The sequence below is a fragment of the Artemia franciscana genome, chromosome 2 (assembly GCF_032884065.1).
Source record: "Artemia franciscana chromosome 2, ASM3288406v1, whole genome shotgun sequence".
NCBI classification, from domain to species: Eukaryota; Metazoa; Arthropoda; class Branchiopoda; order Anostraca; family Artemiidae; genus Artemia; species Artemia franciscana.
In genome coordinates this window covers 47,213,349-47,236,625 of record NC_088864.1, presented here as the reverse complement: position 1 = coordinate 47,236,625, position 23,277 = coordinate 47,213,349, and the positions used below count along the sequence as shown (strand labels likewise).

Below are 23,277 nucleotides of genomic sequence, written 5' to 3'. Positions count from 1 at the left end.
CTAAGTAGCCCCCTCCTCCCCCCCAATACGAAGGGATATGTAAATATATATAAATCTAATAAATTTTCTTTTTCTTAGGTGCGGCTTCTGACACTCCAAATTTTATCACACTTCAAGGCAGAATTGCCAACACCACCTGAGGGTACTGAATTTCCATCAGTGTTTCAAGTATGCCTTAATGCTGAAGAAGTGGAAGTTTCGATTCAAAAGCAGCGAGAAAAGTTGAAATTCCTGCAGAATCTGGGAATGGAACACGTACATTATTGTCTTCCAGTTAGTGGGTACTTTAACAACGTGCCTGTAAACTATTTAATGTCGCAGCTTTTTGTAAATTTTCGACCTATCTGGGATCCCACTATAAAGATCCTGTCATCTCATGCACATGCTGACTATTTTTGGCAGAACTTCAAGTCTCAACTAGTATTTATAACAGAGTTGTCGAAAGGTGTTGAAAATAAGGAGGAAATCCAAATAGTTGAAGGTAAGTTGATACATATTTTCACACAAGAGATGTAGGGTGGCGAACTCCCACCCCGTGCAGCGTCTAAGATCTTGCTTGCATGTTCTAGTAGAAGGACTGACACACTAAAAATACATTAATAGGTATTTCAATTTATTTTGATAGTTCTGTTTATCTAAAAAAAAATTATCAAAGGATATTGTCTTAAGTAGGGGATTTTGCGAACTTTGGGGTAAGATTAAAAGAAGATATAAAAGAGAAGTCAGAGTTTGCGGCCGATTTAAAATATTGATTGTCTAGGCTCTTCTTTAAAGTAAAAGTATATTTTGCGATTTCACTTTAGTAATGCTCCATTAAAAAAATACGAGTATCTAAAAGGAACTGAAAATAAACCTAATTCATATAGATCAACCTAGGCCGATTCTTCATATTTATAAAACCAGTCATTTTCTCGAATTATTTTTTTTTCAAGGCTTGTGAGCTTTCGAGCTGTTCTGCTATCACAAATAATAAAAACTTCATTTTTGTTTAAGTGCTTGAAGTGATTCGCAAAGCCATTTGACCTGAAAGGTATTCACGAGGAATGATCAGTATCCCAGAAATCAACAATATATGCCTATTCGAGCCCACCAAACCAGAGATAAATTACATCTGACAGAAATATATTTCGACAGAAGTTATTGAATTGGGTAGGATTAGGTAACAGGGATAAGACACTTATATACATGGCTCCCAACCCTTATGATTTACAACATTAACCGCAACTTACGACTGCGAATTTTGGTCTGACTCTTGCGTATTAACGATTCTATTGTCTTCCTGGTGTTGTTTTTCATAATGTGATTTCTAATTGGTTTTTGTTTGTTCGGTGTTAAGTTTGACTTTAGTACGTTTGCTTTTTAGCTATTTTTCGTTCAATTTTAGGGGTTTTCAACGACCTATCAGTTGTATTTTTTATTAGGCTCCTGGCTATATTGCTATTTTACCTTTTGGTGGAGTTAGGTCAAGAACATGTTGGAAATAGTATAACTCTGCTTGTGGGGGCTGGGTGTCCCAAATGAGCTTTGAAAAATGCCTTTATAACTGATTGTATCCTTTTTTTTTTTTTTTTTTTTTTTTTGTGTGTGTTCCCTGACTACATCTGATTTTAAATGGTTCTTGAGATATAGATATTTCAAATTATTCAGGACTATCTATCATAGTTAGTCCTTGGAAATAGAAGTGCGTAACATCATAAATATTTGCGTGGGAACTCTTACGTGAAGATTTGGAAAAATGGGGGTGACATTATGCACTTCTTAGTGTGCATACCCTCCTTCCGAGGCTGAATTTTGTGAACCTCTAAAATGAATCATTCGAAATTGCTTACAAAAAAATTGGTACGAAATTTTTTTTTATTGTTGATCTCTGAATAATCCACCGATTTTTTACTTTTTCCCCAAAATTTAAGCTTTTTCAAAATCAAAAATTACGAGGACGTTGTTTATGGAATAAAGGATCTTGCAGGATGTAAAATATATATCTTTAAGTGAGAAGCTTTTAAAAATCGACCGATAATTAGAAAATAGATAAAGAATGAATATAACTAAGGTAAAACTATATATGCAGCAGGTAATGCCATCTAATTTTGCTTTAATGTTAGATGGCGCTTCTGTAAAATACGAATTACTTTGCATATTCTGGTAGTTATTAATCATTGCTCTCGAGTATACCAAATGATAAATATTTTCCATAATCCCAATATTAAAATTAGCCTAATTTCACACCATTTACTGAAAATATGTTTTTTTTTTTCATATATACCTCATTCACAAGATATCCACAGAATATCCTGGTATATATAGCTACTTGACATATTAAACATTGTTCCTTCTCAGTGGAGCGATCGGAAAAACAGACGAGCTCTATGGTAGCTTTAAATTTCCGAGGAAAATCCCCGGACCTAGGGTTGAGAGAACCTGCCTGTAAACGGCACAGTGCGGATCTACATACAACCTGTATGTCGGAACCGTATGTTCGTCCTAGCACAGTAATGCTCCAAGCGCAAGCAACAGAACGGGGTTCACTCGAGGAGGAACTTTTTGTATTTCTTACAAAAAAAAAAAATCACAAAAATTTATAAAAATATTATGTTTGTCCCATTCCTAAAAAAAAGTCAGATTGGTCGAATTGTTAGAGTAGAAACTTACACGTCTATGTTTAATTTTATTGAAAAGACCTCCATATACAGTAGGGCAGTTTGGTGGTAGTGGGTACAAAATTTAATTAAAAAAGTGGGTAATAACTTAGAAAAGAATAAGTCAGAAATATATGGCACCAAACAACTTAGAAGGTGCGTCTCTCCTTTGAAGGTGTTGTTGTTCACGGGATTCAACAGATTGTTAATATTTGAATATTTATGAACGAAAAGTGTTTTCAAATTTAAGCAATTAGGTTTGATATTTATTTTCACGGCTCATTGTTGTAACACGGACGAAAATGTGATACTGCCCTAAAACTTCATAATTTTGAAACAATCAAAAGTAAATGCATAGAAAATCGTGATTTTATGGTATGAATAATCCCAAGATGTCCAGAAGGCAAGGATGTTTTTTTTATGTTCTTCGTAATTGAAAGTTGAGTTGAGCAAAAAACTACCAATTAAACTTTGAAAACATTATAGTGAAGAAAGTAATCTAAGAAACTTGACAATTTAAACAATGCAACTATTTTAAGATTACAGGTTACAACATAAAAATAGAATCCAGTTAGAATGCTGTTATCTGCTTGAAATATTGTTTTATTTCTGAATAATTAGTTTTAGCAAAGCAACACTTATCTTTTATTTGACTTGGGTGTCCATTTTTCATAATTGTATGTAGGGAAAGGGGAGAGTATAATTTTCTCAAGGTTTATATAAAGACAATTTCAAGAATTAGCTAAGAAACTTGCATAAAAAAACATTGAAATAAATGGACAAAGTTGAAGTTGTGGACAAAAGATGTGTTCATTCTTTTTATCTAGAGGCCAAAGGTCAGTCAAAGAAAGACACAGGTCAACGACGACAACGAAATTAATGCATTCCTTCTTTATTAATTCAATTCTTTTACCCTTCCCTTTTTTATTTAAATATTCATTCCACCTTCAAATTGAAGTGTAGTCCAAGATTCACGAAACTTACGGTTTCGTTTACTCCCAAATTCGCGGTGTCAGTTACATTGAAAAATCTGATTTGCCGCTAGTCTTTTATATCGCTCCATCGTGAGGTTTTAAATGACTGTTAAATCTTCTTTTGAAGGAGTCGACTGAGAAACTTTTGGGGGATGACATCCCCAGAAAGATCATTCCAAATCCAAGTGCAACATCGAAGCTGTTTTTAAGCACTCTGTCCTCGGCATGTCATCCTTAATATAACTGGACTGAGTTGTGTGCCTTATTGTATGTATTGTCAATTGGAAAATAGGCACAGTACGAGAAAACTATAAGGGAGAAGGTGAACTCGTACTCTAGTAAAAAACGGCCATTGACACTGCATCAAACCTTTCACTACCAGACTCGAGAGTAATGGTTGAAGATTGACCCTGTCCTATTTGCCCTATTCTGGAACTTTTGAAATGGTGCCAACAACGTTTTCGAAGGTTCAGAATACAGCGGCCATCTCAGACTATGGGTCTGATTCAAGATTTGTAAAACGGATTGGTCCAGGTGGGTGGATGAAGGTTTTTGTAGGGAAGAGTGATCCTCAGCTTTCTTGCACACGAGGTCTTCACCCGGTCGAGGTGTGTTCTCTTAAAGAGATGTGTGGAGAAGTCGAAGACGAACCTCGTTGACTCTATATAGCTTTATTCGTGGAAATAAAGTTGGAGGTTATTCAGGGTAGTTTCGATGGGAGATCAGCAGCTCTTTTGTTTTTGATGCATTGACATTGACCATCCAGGTAGCGGACCACTTTTTAAATTCTAAAAGATCAGTTTCTAGGGGAAGGGGGGGGGGGAGGACTGGGTCTTGGTGTTCTGGTACAGTTTTGTGTCGTGGTTTCGTCGGCAAAGTGATGCAGAAGGCTAGCAAGGTTGTCTCCTATGAACCTAGGACTTAAGTACTATTAAGTACTTAAGTACTATATATTCTTAATCATTCCTAATTATTTGTTACGGATTTTATTCTAAAATCGTTGATAGCGAAAAATTCATTAATTTGTATGCTCATGAGGAAAATAAGGGGGTTAATACTTTTGTCCCTTACGCATTAATAATTAAAATATCTGAAATTTTAGTGCTATCTTTTTTTGGGAAAAGAAATAATCACAAATAATAATTAATTATTATTGATGATGATTGGCGTTTGGAACCAGCCCACAGCTTTGCATATCTTCAAGAACTTATTTTTGCTTATTTGTTCTGCTCTTTCATTCCCACTCGATATGTCATTAATTCCTTTTTTTTCAGATGAACTTGTATTCGAACTGACTGGCCATTGGCTAAGTAAAGAGCAACGACTAGATTACAAAAATGTGAGGTCGCTTCTATGGAAATCAATGACCTTTTTTATTGATATTGCAGAGAAGCGAAATCGTGAACTTGTGCCTTTGTTTTTCTCATTTTTAGAGAAAGAATACTTTCGAGAAGATATTTCTATTGCGAGAGTGCAAGATATTAGTAAAAAAGACGAAGATTTGGTACCAAAGAAAAAGCATAAATTCAAACATGACAGCTCTCTTAAAATAGATGACACAGAACCAATGGAAGTTGACGAAGAAAGCGACATGGAGCAAAGAGAAAATACAGTTCCGCATAAGAATAATCGTCAGTTCAAAAGGTTTGCAACTGAAAAGAAAGTCGCAAAGAAGGGAGGAATGAAGCTGTTATGTGCCCACCTCTCTGTTTTCTCTAAGTTTTTGCATCCTCGTAATATATACAAAGAGCCAAAATTTCGCAAAATTATTGATCAGTTTTTGGCTCATCGCAATGGAAACGTGCAAAAATTAGCTTTAGATTGTCTTATGGCCTACAACTATAAATATATTGTCGCCTATAAAAAGCACCTGTATGGGCTACTTGATGATAAAAGTTTTAGACATGAAATTGTGCTTTTTAATATTGACAGTGAAAGTGATGTTGTACTGCCAGAGCACAGAGAAGGACTTATGCCGGTAGTTATGAGGTAACCTTGTCTGTTATTAATATTAATACAAATAGTATTGTTATTATCATGTTGTCCCACAGGTCTGAAAGTTGCGGGAGAGGGTTGAAACTTGAATAATTTTTTTTTTTATGTCAATATTTTTCAGTATTTCAGGGGAAGGATACAAGGTTGGAAGGGTAAAATTCACTAAAAAGAGAGCCCCAAGTTTTGTTGGTGTATTCCCCAAGCATAAATTCTGTATCTACCTCGGCCTGCACACAGGGTCAATTCTCCCCATGGCGATCAAAAATCACAATGGTGAGATTAAACATGCTCTGCCACTTTGTGCCTCTGTGTATGTGTCTAAAAATAATCGTATAGTAACCCAAAGGAGACAAAGTGAAAAGAAAAATTTTCACAAAGAATAATAAACGGGTATAATTCCAGCCACTGAAAAAAAAAGAAGAATATTGTGTAAATATTTCATGCTTAGTCAGTGTAGTCTCACTGTTTTGTTTTATCTTCTTATCATTGCCACTTGACACATACGTAGCTGTAATGTATTTTTCTGCTAAATTAACTACAGTTTATTAAAGCACATGATTCAGTTAAATATTCAAGCTCCAAGTTAATTTTACTTTCAGTTGAGGCTCAAATTTTTTATTAGGGGCCACACTTATAGGTGCATCGTCAAATTTTAGGATTTAAGGATTTTCTTTCGTAAGTTTTTAATGGCCTTAATTATAAAACATTAAATCTCCGCCTCTAGCGGAATACGTTTGATGGGCTCAGTCCAGCTCAGTTCAATCTGGTTCATTTAAACAAAAAAATAAGTTTAATTAATTTAACTTAGATAAATTAACTTAACTTCATAAAGTTACTCTTTAGTGTAACCATGAAACTTAGTTCACTCTGTTGCTAATATATTTATATAAATTGTAGAATGCCGTTATTGCTTCAAAATATGTGTACCTGTTAATATGGTGTGTGTTTTTATATACTCTGTGAGTATTTTCTTGTCTAACAAAATCGTTAAACTCTGAATAAATTAGGGTGAATAGCCAATATTAGGTAACGAGAAAATCGATAAAATGGATAACATAATTTACGTGGGTGGTATTACTAGTAAAGTGGGCAGATAAAGAGGATGAGAGACTGCCAAAGATTGTGCCTCCTGGCCATCCATCTGGGGTCAAACGAAGAAATTCGTCCCTGGATGGGATGGGTAGAGGCTATAGGAAAGAATTTGAATGAAACTGAATTTCATGGATTGGGTTAAAGAGTTGAGCCTTGAATATATTGGGGTTGAGGAAGGGTGTACGCAGAATTTTGGCCTCATGTGGTTTGAGGCTATGGTGAGTTGTTAGTAGGAAATTGTTGTACCAATAAGAACTCAAGACATTGTGATGCGCTCACACATTTTCTTTTTAATCATTTTGCGCCATATAATGCTTTCATCTGCTACATTTTTATGTTTCTTGAGCTGCATTGCGTAGCATCGTTTTGTATTGGTTGGGCTCATTTGCCTCTTTCTGTTTTAGTGTTTATTGTCACAATAATTATTGTCATTTCTTATCTTGCCACTTGTGGTTAACTTGTTCCTTTTTTTTGCTTTTATGGAGTTCGAGCCCTGTTTTTTTTTTTATTTCCACTTTTGAGTTTCATTTAAAGACAATTTTTGTAAACATTTTTTGGCATTTTCTTCTAATTTCTCTAAAAGCACTTAAGAAGAGAGGGGGTTGTCCTCCCGAAATATTTGCTTTGTCCCCCCTGAATTTTTTGTTGGGCTTAAAAAAACCATTCTTGATTTTTATTTCTTCAATTTTTTCTAGTTTCGTTTTTAAAACAGCCCTTTTTTATGGTATTGAGTTGTTCTTAATTATTATATTTTGCTTTCAACGTTATTTGACATTATCACGAATTCCGCTGTATTTTCCTTATTCGTATTTAATATATTTGTAATTTATATATTCTATTTTCCTTGTATTTTCGCTGTATTTGACTGTTGTTTGTCAATGAAGTATTATCTTATAGTTTATGTTTTTGCGCTGTAAAATGGTCTCTAATATTTTTTACAATTCATTTTTAGAATTTTATATGGAAAAATTCATGGAAAAGATAGAAGTGCCCGCCAGGCAATTGTTCTGCGCTTTCTTGGAGGTTCTTCGCATGAAGAAATCAAAACATTTTTCAATTTGGCTTTCAATATCTTCCTGCCATTTTTGGAAAAGGGTATGCATATTATTTGTCTTGTTAGAAACTAATGCTCTATATGTAAAAAGACTGGGACAGTCCCAAAAATATAAAAATAAAGGGTTTTTAGCTGCAAATAAAAATGAGAAAAAGTACCAAATAAAATTTTACAATCTTCGAAAATATATATAACTAAAAGAATAGAACTACAAAAATTACTATAAACTAGGATAAACCAAATAAAAAAAATAAAACCCGAGGAAATCAAGGTAGGGTAGGATGAAGGCCGTGAAGTGTTGTCTAAACAAAGTTAAAAAATTCTTATGTCTGTATTTGTGCCCCAAAGGAGAAGTCCAAACTTGTCATTTCCGTTGGAACCCTTAGAAATCATTTGCTATATTTAAGCCTTTGAAATGCTGTCACGTGCTTACGTTTAATTTACTAAATAAATTTTATTGAGCAAGTAAATTTACGATTGCGAACTCTTCTCAATAAAAGAATCTAATAAAATGATCGAAGAGGAAACCCAAGTTCGTTTTTGAGAAAACAAGGACATAACTAGTACCATCTATAATTACCCAACAACACCAAGTGAATTATTGAAAACTAATAAAATTTTTTTTTTTTGTATTTTTGTCGCTCTTTATTTAACGCATGGGAGCCGATATATACAGTGACTATATATATATATATATATATTCACAAAATTGACAACTTCCCACGGTTGTATTTATGTCTCAAAAGTATGTGTTTATGGGAAGGGTGGAGCTGTAGAAGAGTACCCTTTTTAAGGGTACTTAAGACCCTTTTTAAGGGTACCTTTTTAAGATTAAAATCTTTTAAAGCACGATTTTAAGGCAATTAATTTATTTCTGTACAAAAGGCATCCAACACATCAAAATAGAAACAAAAATTAATAAGCATTAAACTGATTCGAAGAGTCCTTTTTTTAGCTACAGAGAAAACGACTAACGTCTATTCAGTTCATTGAGCTCTGCAGAAAATAAAACATATGCCTTTTTTCAATAATTAAAATATTTAGTTATGATAGAACTATCTTTGTTTAATTCGAATGTAGAATCATAATTTCTTAATCAGTTAAATTTCTGCTTAATTTCTTTTTTTTGTAATATTCTTGAACTAACTCATTTTTTTTTTATTGTTCAGGAGGGTTTCTAGTGCAGTTTTTTTTTTTTTTGCTGAATTCAAGAATTTAATTGTTTGTTTTAATACCCATTATTTAAAATAATATTTCTTTGTCTTAACCAACGAAATTTTACCAAAAAATTAGCTGTGCAAAAATGGCTGAAGGCTAAGAAGAAGTGTGATTATGTTTTTTCTGTTTGGCTTACAAACCTGTAATAGAGAAATTCCCTAAACAAAAAATAACTTAAAATTTTGAACACAAGGTTTCACTCTTTAAAGCTTTAGAACCCATACACGAAATTATGGTAGTGGAATAATTTTGATTCCTTATTTGAACTTAACACAAAAAGTTATATTGATTTCATAAAGAAACTTTCTTGAAACAAAAACGATGTTTCTCTGTCTTAAAAAGAGTGGATTTTCGACAAGTGCGGACTGTTCCGACAAAATATCGCCGAATTTCGGCTTGGTTGCTAGATTTGATTTCACTTGTTTGTATGTCTGTATGTGATATAGTGATCTATTTATTTGATATTTAAATGTAGCAAAGATGTGAAACCAACAAAGTAATCTAAGTAGCTGAGTGGGTTGAGTGTCACACTCTTAAGCTCATGGTTGTGCGTTTGAGCTCAACTTTAGGTGTTGTGTTCCGTCGGTAAAAAGCGCAAATATCGAAAATATATCCCTTTTTGGGTGAAGGTTGCATTTGTTGAGCAAAAAACAAAATACCCGTGTGGATGAAAAAGATTTGATTAAAGGTGGGAGGTTGGGGTGAAGGTAGTATCGCTTCTCTTCGTAAATGGGTATTTATAAAGTTGTTTAATTTTATACATCTAGCGTCTGTTAAGTAAAATATCCGCCTAAAAAATTATGTCTAAAATGAATAAATACTTAATGTATAAATCAATTGCTTAACTTTGAGAAAAGCTTCAATTGTTCGTGATCACATTTAATAGAAATGTTTCATTCTTGTTGCCTCTCGATGATTTTAAATGATTGAGTGTTATGGAAAAAGGCTGTTGAATCAATTCCTTGAATTAGTTGAATCAACTCATCACGCGTCTCTTAAAATTTATAAATATTCTTTCTAACCTAACTAGTTTCAAACAAAAATAAAAACTCGAATTAATGGATCTATAACGCCACAAATGGCCCCATCTCCAGGAACTTAAGAATATATCATTAATTTGTCACTAGAAGCTACGTGGTTTTCTGTGGCCTAGTGTTTGGAATTCTGAATCAATTTTTTTCGTTAGATGGCCTAGTTAAGTTTTCGTTAATATTTACCATATTATATAGAACATATTTTCATTCGCCCACTGTGAAATAAGAGAAACCACTTTTTGCAATTAATCCTTTTCGTACCAAAACTGCTGTGCAATTGACTGGATTCTATCAAATTAAAAAATCTGTTCATATAGAAACGTGTTTATTTCCCTTTCTACCGTAGCTTATTTTTATCTAGCTACGGAAATAATTTGTTGGCCAATTTTAATACACTACCGAAGCTTTACCATTGGGACTCTTTCTTTGATAAGTATTCAAAGGAATCTATTTTCAAAATATTTTTTGGAATATCCTGAGAAATTTACCTTGAAATCAGGCTGACGAACCACAAGCTAGACTGTAATGTCACTTTGTCGTCATGCCTACAACAAATTTATTGCACTGTCTGAAATTAGCTTTATAAATAAAGTTTTAAAGTAATATTTTAAGCATCCAAAGCATGGAGGACATTTTTGATCCTTCTTATCACTGATTGAAAGTTATGCAAATGCTGTTCTTAATGACTTAAGCTAAGACAAAGAAAAAAATAAACATAAAAATTTGTTGTTTTTAGCCATTTTGGAACTTGCTCAGTATATCATTATGCAAGAACAGCTTGCGAATGTTGTACCTGTTTTCAGGTAAGATAAAAAAAAGAATTTTTTTTTTAGCCATTTTGGCACTAGCTTGGTATCTAAGTACAACTTGCAAATATTGTACTTGCTCAGGTACGCTAAGAAAAAACCGTTTCTCAAATACAAAATTTCTCTTTTTAGTGGATAGGGGTAGCTTATCACATGATATTTCCATCCATATACACGCCTTTAAACCAAAAATTATAAATATTTTACTTCCGATAAGCATGCGAGGAGCTCCTAAAAAACCTCGGAAGGAAAAAAGAGGGAAGTGACGAAATTCATGCTCTAAAATAGAAGACATGAATAAAAGTTTGTTTATTCTTTTATAGTTTGTTATATATTTTCAGACAATCTTTTGACTCAAGTTGAATCCATTCAGTCGTCTGTCAGCTTGAAAGAGGTTGTACCCCTGAAGCGTCTTCAAGGCGCACTCAATATGATTGGTCTTATTTTCCAAAAGCTGGGAAATCTTGTTCAAGAAACACTACCGTGGCTGTTAAATTTATTATTAGTCATTGGTGCTCATATAATTGGAATTTTGAGTCGTAGAAGTGAAATCGCGCATGGACAAGTTGATATGGTGAAAAATCTGAGAAATATTTTCATTCAAAGGGTATGATGTTTTCTTTGCAATTTGATATGCTTATTTAATATTAATTATTTTATTTGTTTATTCTCCTTCACCCACGAATAGAAAAAACAACAGCGTGGAGTAAAAACAGTAAGGAAATAAAGACAACAGAAGAAAAAAGACAACAGAAACAAAAAAACCTACGCACTATATAACATCAATTAACGATCTTTAGGAAGGAAACAATTAAAACAAGGATCATTAGTTAAAACTCAAAGTTCTCATACAAAGAACTTCATTGAGAGCTTTCTTAATTTGTGAATAAATGAAGCATATAATGATTGTAGATTTTTTTTTCTTCTTCTTGCTAAAGTGCGATTTCGGATTTGTATCGATGGCTTACATTTTATGTTACAATCCAGGGTAATGGTGGGGAGATGATATAACCGCCAGGTTTAGCAAAAAATCTATATATCAGGAAACTCAGTTGTGTGTGATTAGATTTTCAATGAGCCATCTATCATAAATAATTTGGTTGCGTTTTTAAATGATTTGCGTTACAGTTATAGAAACCGAGACACATCTCTGGTTTCCCTTTGATCTCCTGTAGAAATTATGTTATTTAACATTATGCCTTACGAACTACGGTCTTATGTATCCGTGTATGTGTAATGGAAAAGCTTATAATGACAATTGATTTTTGTGTGGTTAAGATGGCTAGGCTACGTTTTATGGATGAAGGATGAGAGAGAAGAACGATCCAGGATTTATTTTTTTCCAGGGGGTGGAGGGTACAAAAAAGAACTTCGTTCTTTTTCGAGAGTTACGAAAATTTGTTCATATTCATTTTTGTGACGTTTTTACGAGTCGAACAAATATTTCGGGGTGGGGGGGGGGGTCAAACCTCTTAACACCTACCCATTCCACCGGAAACTGCCTTGATGAGGGATTATCAAAGATTGTGCTTTTTAATTCATCTTTTGATTCCAAACAAAAAGCAGGTCGTCCCAGAGTGGGGCGGGACATTGCAAATATTAAAAGGAAATTCGAATTTCATGGAAGGTGATTAGGGTAGAAGAGGAATGTCAACAGTTGTGTTAGCCTCAGGCCGTTTGGTGATGTAGTGATTTTTAAGTAGTAGTAGTAGTAGTAGTAGTAGTTCCTCTATCACAAGTTTCATAACATCTAGTTTAGCACTATAATCTAAAAATTAATCTTTTTTTGATTTCGTTGGTTTTTCTTCGCCTTTTTTGGATTAACCTATTGCTAACTTTTTATAACTGACGTTGGTATTGACCCACTGTCACTATTTTATTGAGATGCATATGTCTGTAGCAAATTAAGTATTCTGGTGCCGTAAATCCAGCTCTGTCTTAGGATTATGGATATTCCATCTAGTGTTGACGTTACTGGATGTCTAGGATCCATTATAGTGTTTTCTATTTTGGTTTAACGAAACAAAATTTCTTGTAGGTCATCATTAATAGGGTAGTAAAAAATGGCCATTCCAGATCAGACTTTTAAGCATGCCATTTGAAGTATATATTAAATTTTCAAAAGGACACAATTCGCTTTGCACCTCAGCTTTCTTGAAATCATTGAAGAAGTAAATGTCAAAAATGAAAACATTGAAAAATGACAAACATAATTTTCAGCTTGCCGTAATTTTGACTTTTTTTTCATATTATTTTTTATATATAATGCGAAAACGATGTACGGCAACTTGAAACGTATAGTTTCAGTATCGTTGCCAACACCTTCAGTGAATGGACTTTTTGCTAAAGCTTAAATTCCTGGCTTAAAGAGCTTAAGAGTTTAAAGAAATTAATTTTTCCCATAAAGACTCACTGAACCCATTTCGGGTCTTAAGCAGGCCCAAGATGGTCAATCATTTTGATCAAAAACTTTCATCAATCGATTGATTCAAGCTTGAACGACCGTTTAGGAGCCTGTTTGACGCTTGAGTCAAGCGGTTGACGAGGTTGTTTGACCGTCTAGACTAGTTTTGGTCAGGTATTTCGTCAGTCATGTGCCAACAACAATGGAAGACACATCGAAAGTAAGCGAAAATGCGGTTGATTCCAAAACATAAGCAGTCCCACTTAATAAAAACGATGTAAAATACCTAAGAAACAAATTTAAATAGTCATCAAAAATTAATGTGTTTTTATCATTCTACAATTCACATCGGTAATTCCAGTGCGCATATATACATACATACATGTATGAGTATATCACATGGTACACAATACCATAGTGCACGTTACTGAGCCGATTGTTGCGCCACTTAAAATGTTCTTGTGGGACTTCATTTATTTATTGAAGAACTTGCTAGACAATAACTATGGTACACTACAGAAAAAACAAAACAGATATAATAGAGAAAAGAAAACAAGAAAAAATGACTCAGAGACAAACAACCAGTTGTGTACAGAACGGACAAATAACACGCCTCATATCAAATAAATGAAACTGCTTTTTAATAAACAGCGATTAATCATATATTCATGTCTATATTATGTAAACACTGTCGACTTTGAACTATACTCGGCGTATTAACAGAGGATATTAAGGATGATTTGCTACCCATCTATGCTGATCTCTGTTCAATTATATTTATGCCATTCTTGCTCAATTCCTATTGAGCAAGAACATAAGCTTTGTGTTGAAAAAGAAGAAAGGAAAAAAAGGCGCTCACCATTTCCAATTGTATAGAGACCCAAAATTACTGGACTGAGCATTCAAAGGTCTACTATCAGTATTTTTATCCATGTTGTGTATTTGGTGGCTACAGTGGCCACAGTATCTGTGTGTCTGAAAATCAAGTATTGTCACTATAATTAAATTACTATAATTAAGCTCAATGCTATATAATGGCTTTATCCCTCTTTTATAAATGATGTTGCTATTGAAAATTAAACTCGCTTGCTGAGTAGATATGGAGATATAGTAACTAGTGGACCTGTGTGGATCGCCACAGTTAAACTTTGCAGAAATCTACATTGATTTCAAAATAGCCAAACTTAACTCTTAGCAAGCAAAACAGTTAAAGGGACTGACCATGCAGAACATATTATATTACATCAAGCTGAAAAACAGCATGGGAGAACCAATTCATATATTAATGAAGAAGAAGCGTAAATCCTTTACAATCTGTAATTCCGACATAATTTATTTTATTATAAAGTTAAAAAAAAAAATGTACTCACCGCGAAAATTTATGAGACCCTAGTTAGGCCTGCCTATATAATTGTGAAAGAACTCAATCTATATGATTAGGTGTGAAAATGTAATCTGCAAGTACCTGTGCAATTGGAAAATTACCATCTTGTTTAGTTTGTTTCTAGCTTTTAATAGTAATTTAGAATAGTTATTATATAAACTTATATGCTATGTTTCTATAACATCTACAATTATTAAATGCTATAGTAACTCACTTAAAAAGTATAAGAACTAAGTCAGCTGTATCTTAAAAATTGACTGTCTGAGAAGAATATCCAAGGGTGGTGAATTAACAGTCTTTCTTTAGTGTCTATTTTTACTTTCGATCCCCTGCAATACATTTGCTGCGTGTTTTCCTGCGAAAATCCTTTTGATTTTGCCTGCATTCCTTTTGAACACTAGGTCGATTAGTTTGTATTTTGATCAATTAATGCCTATCTCCTCGTCCTCTCTGTACCTTTATAGTTTGATCTTTTGCAACTGTGCTAAGATGGTAGAACTGTCCGATAAGGCAATGTCCCTCACGTAATTTAATGGTTACTACCAGCATAATGTTTAGTAGTCAATGCTAGGGTTGCCACTGGACCAAACAAATTGCTAATCAAATCTGTCAAAATCTTTTCGACAAAAAAAAAAAACTAAATAAAAATTTCGTACCTTTGTTAAAAATTACACTAAAATTCGGTTCCTCAATTTTTTTATTGTGAAAATTTTAGTTTCTTTTTGAATTGATTGCAGCCTTTATCACTTTAATTTTGAGCCAAAAAGTACATGCACTGCAGTAAATTCAAGTAATAGTCTAACTAGGCAGAAAAATAATGAAAAAGGAAACATTAATTTGGAGAAAAATAAACAAAACTGATAACCAGTCATTCTTAGAAAACAGTGAATAATAGTAAATGTTATTATTAATATTAATAATGGCATGTTAATGTTCTGAATTTCTACGGTTTTAACGCATTAAAATTAATACATTTAATTACAGCATTAGACGGTAATTTTGCCGTTATTCCATAGCTGAGATTAGGTTGCTTTCCAAGTCGCGATCATACTTAACGAAGGTTAATTTTTGTGTTCCACGTCGCCGAATTGTAAGAAATCTTCAAAAACTGAAAAATATAATTTCAATTTGGGAGAAAAATAAACAAAATTGTTAATATGCCACTAGAGATTAAAGAACAAAAACATACAAAAAGTAAAAGAATTTGGAGCTTCCGGAAATATTTTATTTATATAATAATAATAATACTAATGATGTAATTTATATATTATAACAATACCTGATTTAATTATTATTTAAATGGTCTGTTCTCTTTCGTAGGTGATAGACTTCTTTGTCAAATTTGAGAAATATAACTGGAGCACCATTGAACTGAATACAATATTTCATTTGGTTGTCAGTCCCCAGCTTCATCTATTACCGAATGAGGCTTTTGCATCCCCCACTCCACTTTTAAAGCTCCTAGCTCTGTGGGGGCAAAACCCAAGATATTTCTCTTTACTTGGTAAGGTCGATGACTCTGGTACTTATGCTGTTAATGAACTGGTAAAATTATTAGCCAGCGGGAAAGCTACTGGAAGTGTATCGGGTTTAATAATGGACATATTTGAGAAGCTGGTGACATTGGAAGATTTTGATGGCAAAATTGATGAAGATGATGAAAATATTAGTGAATTACCTGTGGAAAATATGGTTGATATGAGTAGCGTCGACACTTCACGGCATCAAGGTAAATATTCAGCCATGTCTATTTGAGATATTGTTTCCCTTTTGAGAATCATTTTCTCCTTTTTTAGGCTTCTTTTCTAGTGATTAGATCTCCTTGTTTGTCTATGTACTTTCTTTTGTTTTGGAAGTATCCTGGTGATTTTTCAAGAATATCAAGGTTGTATTGTTTTTCTGCCTTTCATCTTGTCTCATAAATAAAACTTGTGGGGTAACCAATCTCTTTTTTTTCAATCTTCCTTTCTCTGTTTGCCTGTCTTTCACTCTCTCTCTCTCTCTCTCTCTCTCTCTCTCTCTCTCTCTCTCTCTCTCTCTCTCTCTCTCTCTCTCTCTCTCTCTCTCTCTCTCTCTCTCTCTCTCTCTCTCTCTCTCTCTCTCTCTCTCTCTCTCTCTCTGCTCTCTGCTCTCTGCTCTCTGCTCTCTGCTCTCTATCGTTTTTAGTCTCGTATTTTATTTTTCCTCCAATCTTCTTGTAATTCTTTTAGTAGGAAGTGTTCTTGTCTCATCCATTCTCTTACTAGATTTACCGCACGTTTAAATCATTAGTTGAAGGGCATTTCCCTCTAGCCTGTTATATTAACTATTTTTTTTTCAAAGATTATGTCAAATCTATTTAATTTTTACATTTCAGAAAGAAACTTATGTATTCTGTTCAATGTTTGTTTTTTTGCAGAGGGGAGGGGAGAGGGGGAAGATCATCTATTAATTAATTAATTTTTAGTTATTTAAATGATTAGCATTTATTTATTAAGTTCAAACAATTCTTTAAATGATTAATATTTAAACGTTTTATGATTAAATAGCGGAATCTTCACTATTAAATAGTTAAGTATTAAATAACATATTTGTTGTCATTGATGACCTAATGACTAGAATATGATGTTCAATGATTGTTTTATTTAAATTATTGCACTTAGAATATCAATAAGAAGTTAATTAACTTGGTAGATAGCTTGAACAAAGTTTGGAATTTACAAAATTGAAATTTTCAAGAAAAAATAAATATCACTTAATAAGAAGTAAATCATATGTAATAAAGGAAAAAATTAACGTGGTAACTAAACTATTTAGATACATAAATTAAGTAACTGGCAAACGCTCTGAAAAGTTTTTGGAAAGAAAATGAAAAGTTTTAGAGGTAGGGGCAATTCTCCCTTGCAAAACAGGGGGTCAGATTAATGAATAGAAAGAATAAACACAAAAGTATTTTAAACATGTGAGCTGAAGTAAAATCAAAATAAATATAAATAACGCTATTAAAACAAAACAGAAAATCAATGCTATTTCCTTTTTAAAATAAGTTCTTCATTGACAATTTCACTGTTGAATGCTAGTATGTAAATCTTTGGTTTTGGAATTTTTACTTAAGTTGACAATACAACAATCCCAATAAAGAATCAAGGCTCTAACTAAAAAACGCTTTTCGTGTAGATATGCCCAACATACTTGGGGGGGGGGAGGGTAGGAAAGAGTTCTCATTTTAAAAAATAAGTTTTATTAAAAGAGATCTATTGTAATATTTGAAATCAGATGTTTGGGCATACCATGAAATTAGAATATAATACAGAATGCTGATTGGGCCTGGTGTTATGACCTGTTGAGGACTTACAACTTTTTTTGCAAATGTTAAATTTTTTTAATTGAAATTTTTAAACTTATTTAACTAACTTATTATACTTGTCTTAATAAAAATGAAATTTATTTTATTTGAATTTTTTTTACTCCTAATTTCTTCTCGCCAGGTACTTTTAAGCATCCGATAATTTGCTATTCTTTTACCTCGTTCCAAGACAGTGTCGGAATTCAGTAACACCACAAGGTGTTGAATTTTTTTTGATGGAATCGAGAGAGAAAATTTTAGAGTTAACGTTCTCAGAAAGATCTTTACAACGTTAACGTTCTTAGAAAGAACTTTTACCTCGTTCCAAGACAGTGTCAGAATTCAGTACCAGCACAGGGTGTTGAATTTTCTTCTGATGAAGTCGAGAAAGAAAATTTTGGAGTTAACGTTCTCAGAAAGATCTTTACAACATATTCTGCAAAAATTTTATCGACTGTTTTCTAATTTAATTGAGTTTAAATTAAAGATATTGTCCAATTTTCCAGAAAAACCTAATTTTGGATCATGCCTTTTGAGTTTGCATGTTCAAAGCATTCTTCAGTATCTTCGAACAAAGGTTGCTCGTATAGATACGTCTAAGAAAGGTCTGAGCATTCGTGACCTGACTGTACTAATGAGGCTATCTGAGTTCATCCGAGATAAGTCACAGAGCCAACAGCTTGTTGATATCATTATACCAGCAATCCACGCTGGCTATGATGCTGGATCGGGCGAAGGTAAAAGTGGTGGCAAGAAATTGACGGAATCTCAAGCTGATTTTTTGTTATCAACCCTGGCAGCTTTGATTGAAAACGTTGACAATGCTGGATCATATATAAAGTAAGTCTTGGAAGTCCGAGTCTGTAAATACTCATTAAAAGCAGGGATGTACCCAGGGAAAGTGGCCTCCCCCTTCCCCTGAAATCCTAAATTTTATAGAAATGGTTAAGGTCTGGGGACTACTTGAGGGAAACGCTAAAAGATTCTGAAAACTACTTTAAAAAAATTATAAATACTTTATTATTTTATTCATTAAGGCGCATTGCTTCACTTTTCATCCCACCCTCCCTGATGGATAGTTATGCGACCCACTTTATATTTTACGATAGTGAACGGTGAACGTTAACATTGTACAACAAGGAACGTTACTCAAGGCGTGAATTAATCCACATTCAGGAATGAGATAAGGAAGTGTCTATGATTTTTTTTAAAGTACTTCTCAGAATTTTTTACTGTTTCCTTCAAGTGTTTCCAAACCTTAAGAATTACCATATTCCCGAGTTTCTCTTCAAATTTTCAATTGTTTTTTTTTTTGTTATTGGCTCACCTCCTCAGAAAAAAAAAACAACCTTGGGTACGTGACTGATTCTGAACTTTTTATGTAGTTTGGATATATGGCTCTCTTCTTGACTAAAACTAACCCCTCTGTGATCAGATCAACGACCTTAGAATATTATCAAGCCAGGGGACTGTAAGTTTCCTATTTAGGGTTTTGCCGTGGCGATTTCAGTGGTGTACTTTTTATTTCGATCCGATGGCATTTTTTAGAAGTTTCGGGTTGTTTCTCGAAATTCTTATGATTTCGTTTTCAAAATACTATTTTACTGTTAAGATTAATTTAGGAAATGATTACCGTTATGGCAATTCTTTTTCACTTGCCAGTTTTTTTTTATACACGCGTTTCTAATATTTTGTTACTATGGGCCGTGGTTCGTTCCGTACTAGGTTGCGATGTTGTTCTTAGCAATCTCAATGCGTCTTTTCTTTGTGGTTGGAATTTTCCTTATGAAATAAAATCTGTAAATAAAATGAAAAATGCAGGAATGTATAGGTAACGGATAACACTTTGAAATAAAAAAGTAAATAGAATAGCCCGGTAACTTGTATATTTTCATTTCATTTATAAAGGGAAAGGCAAGATTGACTGAGGAATCATTTCTATAAGGATAGATAATAGATCATCTGTCTAAAAAAAAGACAGTATGAAAATTATTTAAAGCTATAATCCACTCTAATACAAATAAAGAAAAGAGAAAAGAAAAACGAATGAAACTTAATAAACACATTGAATAATAATGTAAAATAAAATTCGAAAAATAGGTTTCACTTACCCTTTTCTTGATATCAAAACCATGTCATTTGCGAAATCAAATGTTTGGATGACATTTTCTAATCATTTTAACTTCCTTTGTGAAAAGTTTTTTTTTTTATTTCTTCACATTGCTTTAAAATTGACATTATATTATTTATTAATTATACTATTATATTATTATTTGTTATATTATTTTCTTCTTCGGCGTTTGATCCATTTTTTTAATTATATCTATATATATATATATATATATATATATATATATATATATATATATATATATATATATATATATATATATATATATATATATATATATATATATAATCGAATTTATAATCGAATTTAATACATCCTTATCTGGTTTCCAAAAATTAGGATAGAAAGGAAATCGAATTTAATTCGAACTAAATCGAATTTAATACATCCTTATCTGGTTTCCAAAAATTAGAATAGAAAAGAAAATTGTTATTTAAACACAATCACATACTGAGAAGCTTGAGAGACAGCATACATGCCAAGTGGCATACTTCATCGCTGCAAATTAGACAAAAACAGAGATAAATACATCCTTAAATTATCTCATCTAACATAGAAAAAAAACAAAAACAAGAAAATAGTACTGCTTTCCTAGAGATTGGACTTTCAGAAAATTTTTCAACAACCTCTGAAACATTCGTTTGGCACAACAGTTTAGAATTTGTAAAATAAATAAAAACTTTAGATTTTGTTTTCTGTTTTTTAACACACACACACACACACACACACATATATATATATATATATATATATATATATATATATATATATATATATATATATATATATATATATATATATATATATATATATATAGCCCACATTTTTTTTCATCAGAGAGATAGAGAGCCGGAATAAATATAGAGCGAGAAAAGAAAATTAAATTATGAGATTTAGTCTAAAAAAGGGGCAAAGAGTGCAGCCTTGGATAGGCTGGGGTGGAGAAGGAGTGGGCGCAGATGTGTTGGCCTTAGTTGGGCTGGTGCTGCAGTGAGTCGATAGTAGTACCAGCGTTAGTAGCTTACCAAGATACGATGTTAATGCATATTTCAGCATTTTAAGACTAACTTTCCTCATTATTGTTATTATTCAATTTGCCTTAACAATAAAATCGTATTTCTTTGAGAGTTCAAAATTTGTCACAAATCAGACTTTCGGAAAACTGCCAGACTTTCGAAAGTTTGTTGAAGTTAGTCTATAAACTATGATCAATGATATTTATTTATTTATTTTTTTTAGTGAATCTTATCAATGTATTATCAGAATTTTTTTTCACTTGAAATTGTTTTTCTCTGAAAAGCTAAAACAATAATACTTACCAGCGAATGATAAATGAATTTTCCCAGGGATTTGAATGCAAAACTTGAATTTAGAGGATTTCAATGGGGCATTTCTTGTTGGTGTTTCCGAGGCTCGTTTTTTTATTATATTGATGAAGGTAAGCGTCATGATATTCCCCGTACTTTAGCACTGATTGCTTGGAGTATGCTTAGGGTTATTGTCGAAGTGAGGTAGGGGATTTCGTTTCGAATCTAGTATTTCAAATCGTTTTGAGTACTTCGTATATTTTAGAAAGCACGGCTTTATTGTCTTTTTTATTCTGCTTTCGGGAATTCCGCTGGGTTTACATGCATCCACGCAGATCCAATTCTGGAGTATAACTTTTTTAGGAAGTTGGAGGTGGTAAAAAATAAGAAGTTTGAATGGTTTTACGCTAACTATTTTCAATTTATCCTCGGTGGGAGGGTCCTCGGACCAGTTATAAGGATGGTAGTAATTCTCCCTAGTACCAGAGGGGATCAAATTAAAGACAAGAAAGGCTAAAAACAGAAGCATGGTAAACACTGGACGTAAAATAAAGCGAAATAGATTAACATAATAAAATATATTTAAAGTAAAAATTGTCTCGAAAAACGCTAGCTATACAAAATTAAACGTACGAGTTGATTTTATTTCAAGATCACAAAAACCAGAAAAATGAAATTTTAATTCTTTGGCATACGTTCTTGACAGCTTTATCTGTGTATCTAGTAGTCTTTTCGGAGAAATTTAAGACTGTCTTTCTGGGGAGGTAAGTAAAAAAGTAAATTGAAAAAATATTTATTAGGCCAAGGTTCATAGTTCTTTCTTTTTAGTTCTTTTTTTTTACTATGAGATTGGTTATTATTATTGATGAATTGATGAGAGATTGGTCGTTATTGATTATCTTTTTTTTATGTTTGTAGTGAATTATTAATTAGAATATGAGTTTTATGTACCCGTCCAGTCGTAAGTGCTTTTTTGCATCTTTCTTGGGGCGGGTACTGGGATATTAGTTAAATGTATTTGGATTATAAATAAAGTGAACTGAACTAAACGGAACTAAACTGTTAAAATATCTGAAATATCTCCCTTTAGGTTTCTTTGAGTTCTGGACCCTGGACCCCCCCACCCTTTATCTCAAAGGAACTGTGTAACAAAACCTTTGTCTGGGTGAGTAGTCCTTGTAAAATTATAAACTGATATTGCACCTACTGGGAATAGGTAAAAAAAAACTGTGGCTAAAATACTGTTTCATATATATGCCATATTGGATTATTTTGTAAAATTCCTTCCCTAAAATATCCCACAGAAACACCCCCACACCACCAAAGATGCGTGTACTTTCGGCTGATATCTCTAATTTCAGTTAACTCTCAACATCTTCTTTCTTAGGGTTCTGATTCCTCTGCTAGGGAAAGTATACTCACAGTCAAGCCGGTTGAGTTTGTCTTGTGTCTTCAGAGCTATTGGCAAAGCAGATATGCAAGCCAAAATCATTACAACTCGAATAGAGGCTTTGAATGCATTTGATCCACGTCGGATGGATGAACCTGATTTTAATCGACGTCTTGATGCCTATAAAGAAATCAATGCTGAGCTTAATGATGGGACGTGTGCGAAAGAGATGGTGATGGCTGTGATCTACAATTGCGCCTTTTCATTGAAAGTGGTAAGTATTGTCGAAGTTCGGTGTGCCAACCCTGTAGGATTAAACCATATGCTGTTTACTGCGTAAATTATTCTCATGACCTTACAAAGCCATGGTATCTTGCCTACTTGTGCAATTACAATGATTTGCTCAGTAAAGCTATCACTTTTATCTTGTTTTCTTCTTCTGCTAATTCCCATTTGGTCCAGCCGACATTACACTTTTTTTTTATCCAAAGATAGAGACTCTCGGCAGACGATTTTAGATTAATACT

At 33.0% G+C, this 23,277-nt stretch overlaps 1 protein-coding gene across 1 annotated transcript in view; it reads left to right on the top strand.

Annotated features, from left to right (window-relative positions):
* Nucleotides 1-23,277, top strand: part of LOC136042909 (small subunit processome component 20 homolog) — a 127,803-nt gene that overhangs the window by 44,011 nt on the left and 60,515 nt on the right. The window contains exons 8-14 of the mRNA XM_065727837.1: nt 79-481; nt 4,885-5,599; nt 7,650-7,792; nt 11,151-11,416; nt 15,918-16,326; nt 18,429-18,762; nt 22,748-23,024. Coding sequence (XP_065583909.1) covers nt 79-481; nt 4,885-5,599; nt 7,650-7,792; nt 11,151-11,416; nt 15,918-16,326; nt 18,429-18,762; nt 22,748-23,024 — 2,547 coding nt within the window. The remainder of the gene's footprint in view (nt 1-78; nt 482-4,884; nt 5,600-7,649; nt 7,793-11,150; nt 11,417-15,917; nt 16,327-18,428; nt 18,763-22,747; nt 23,025-23,277) is intronic.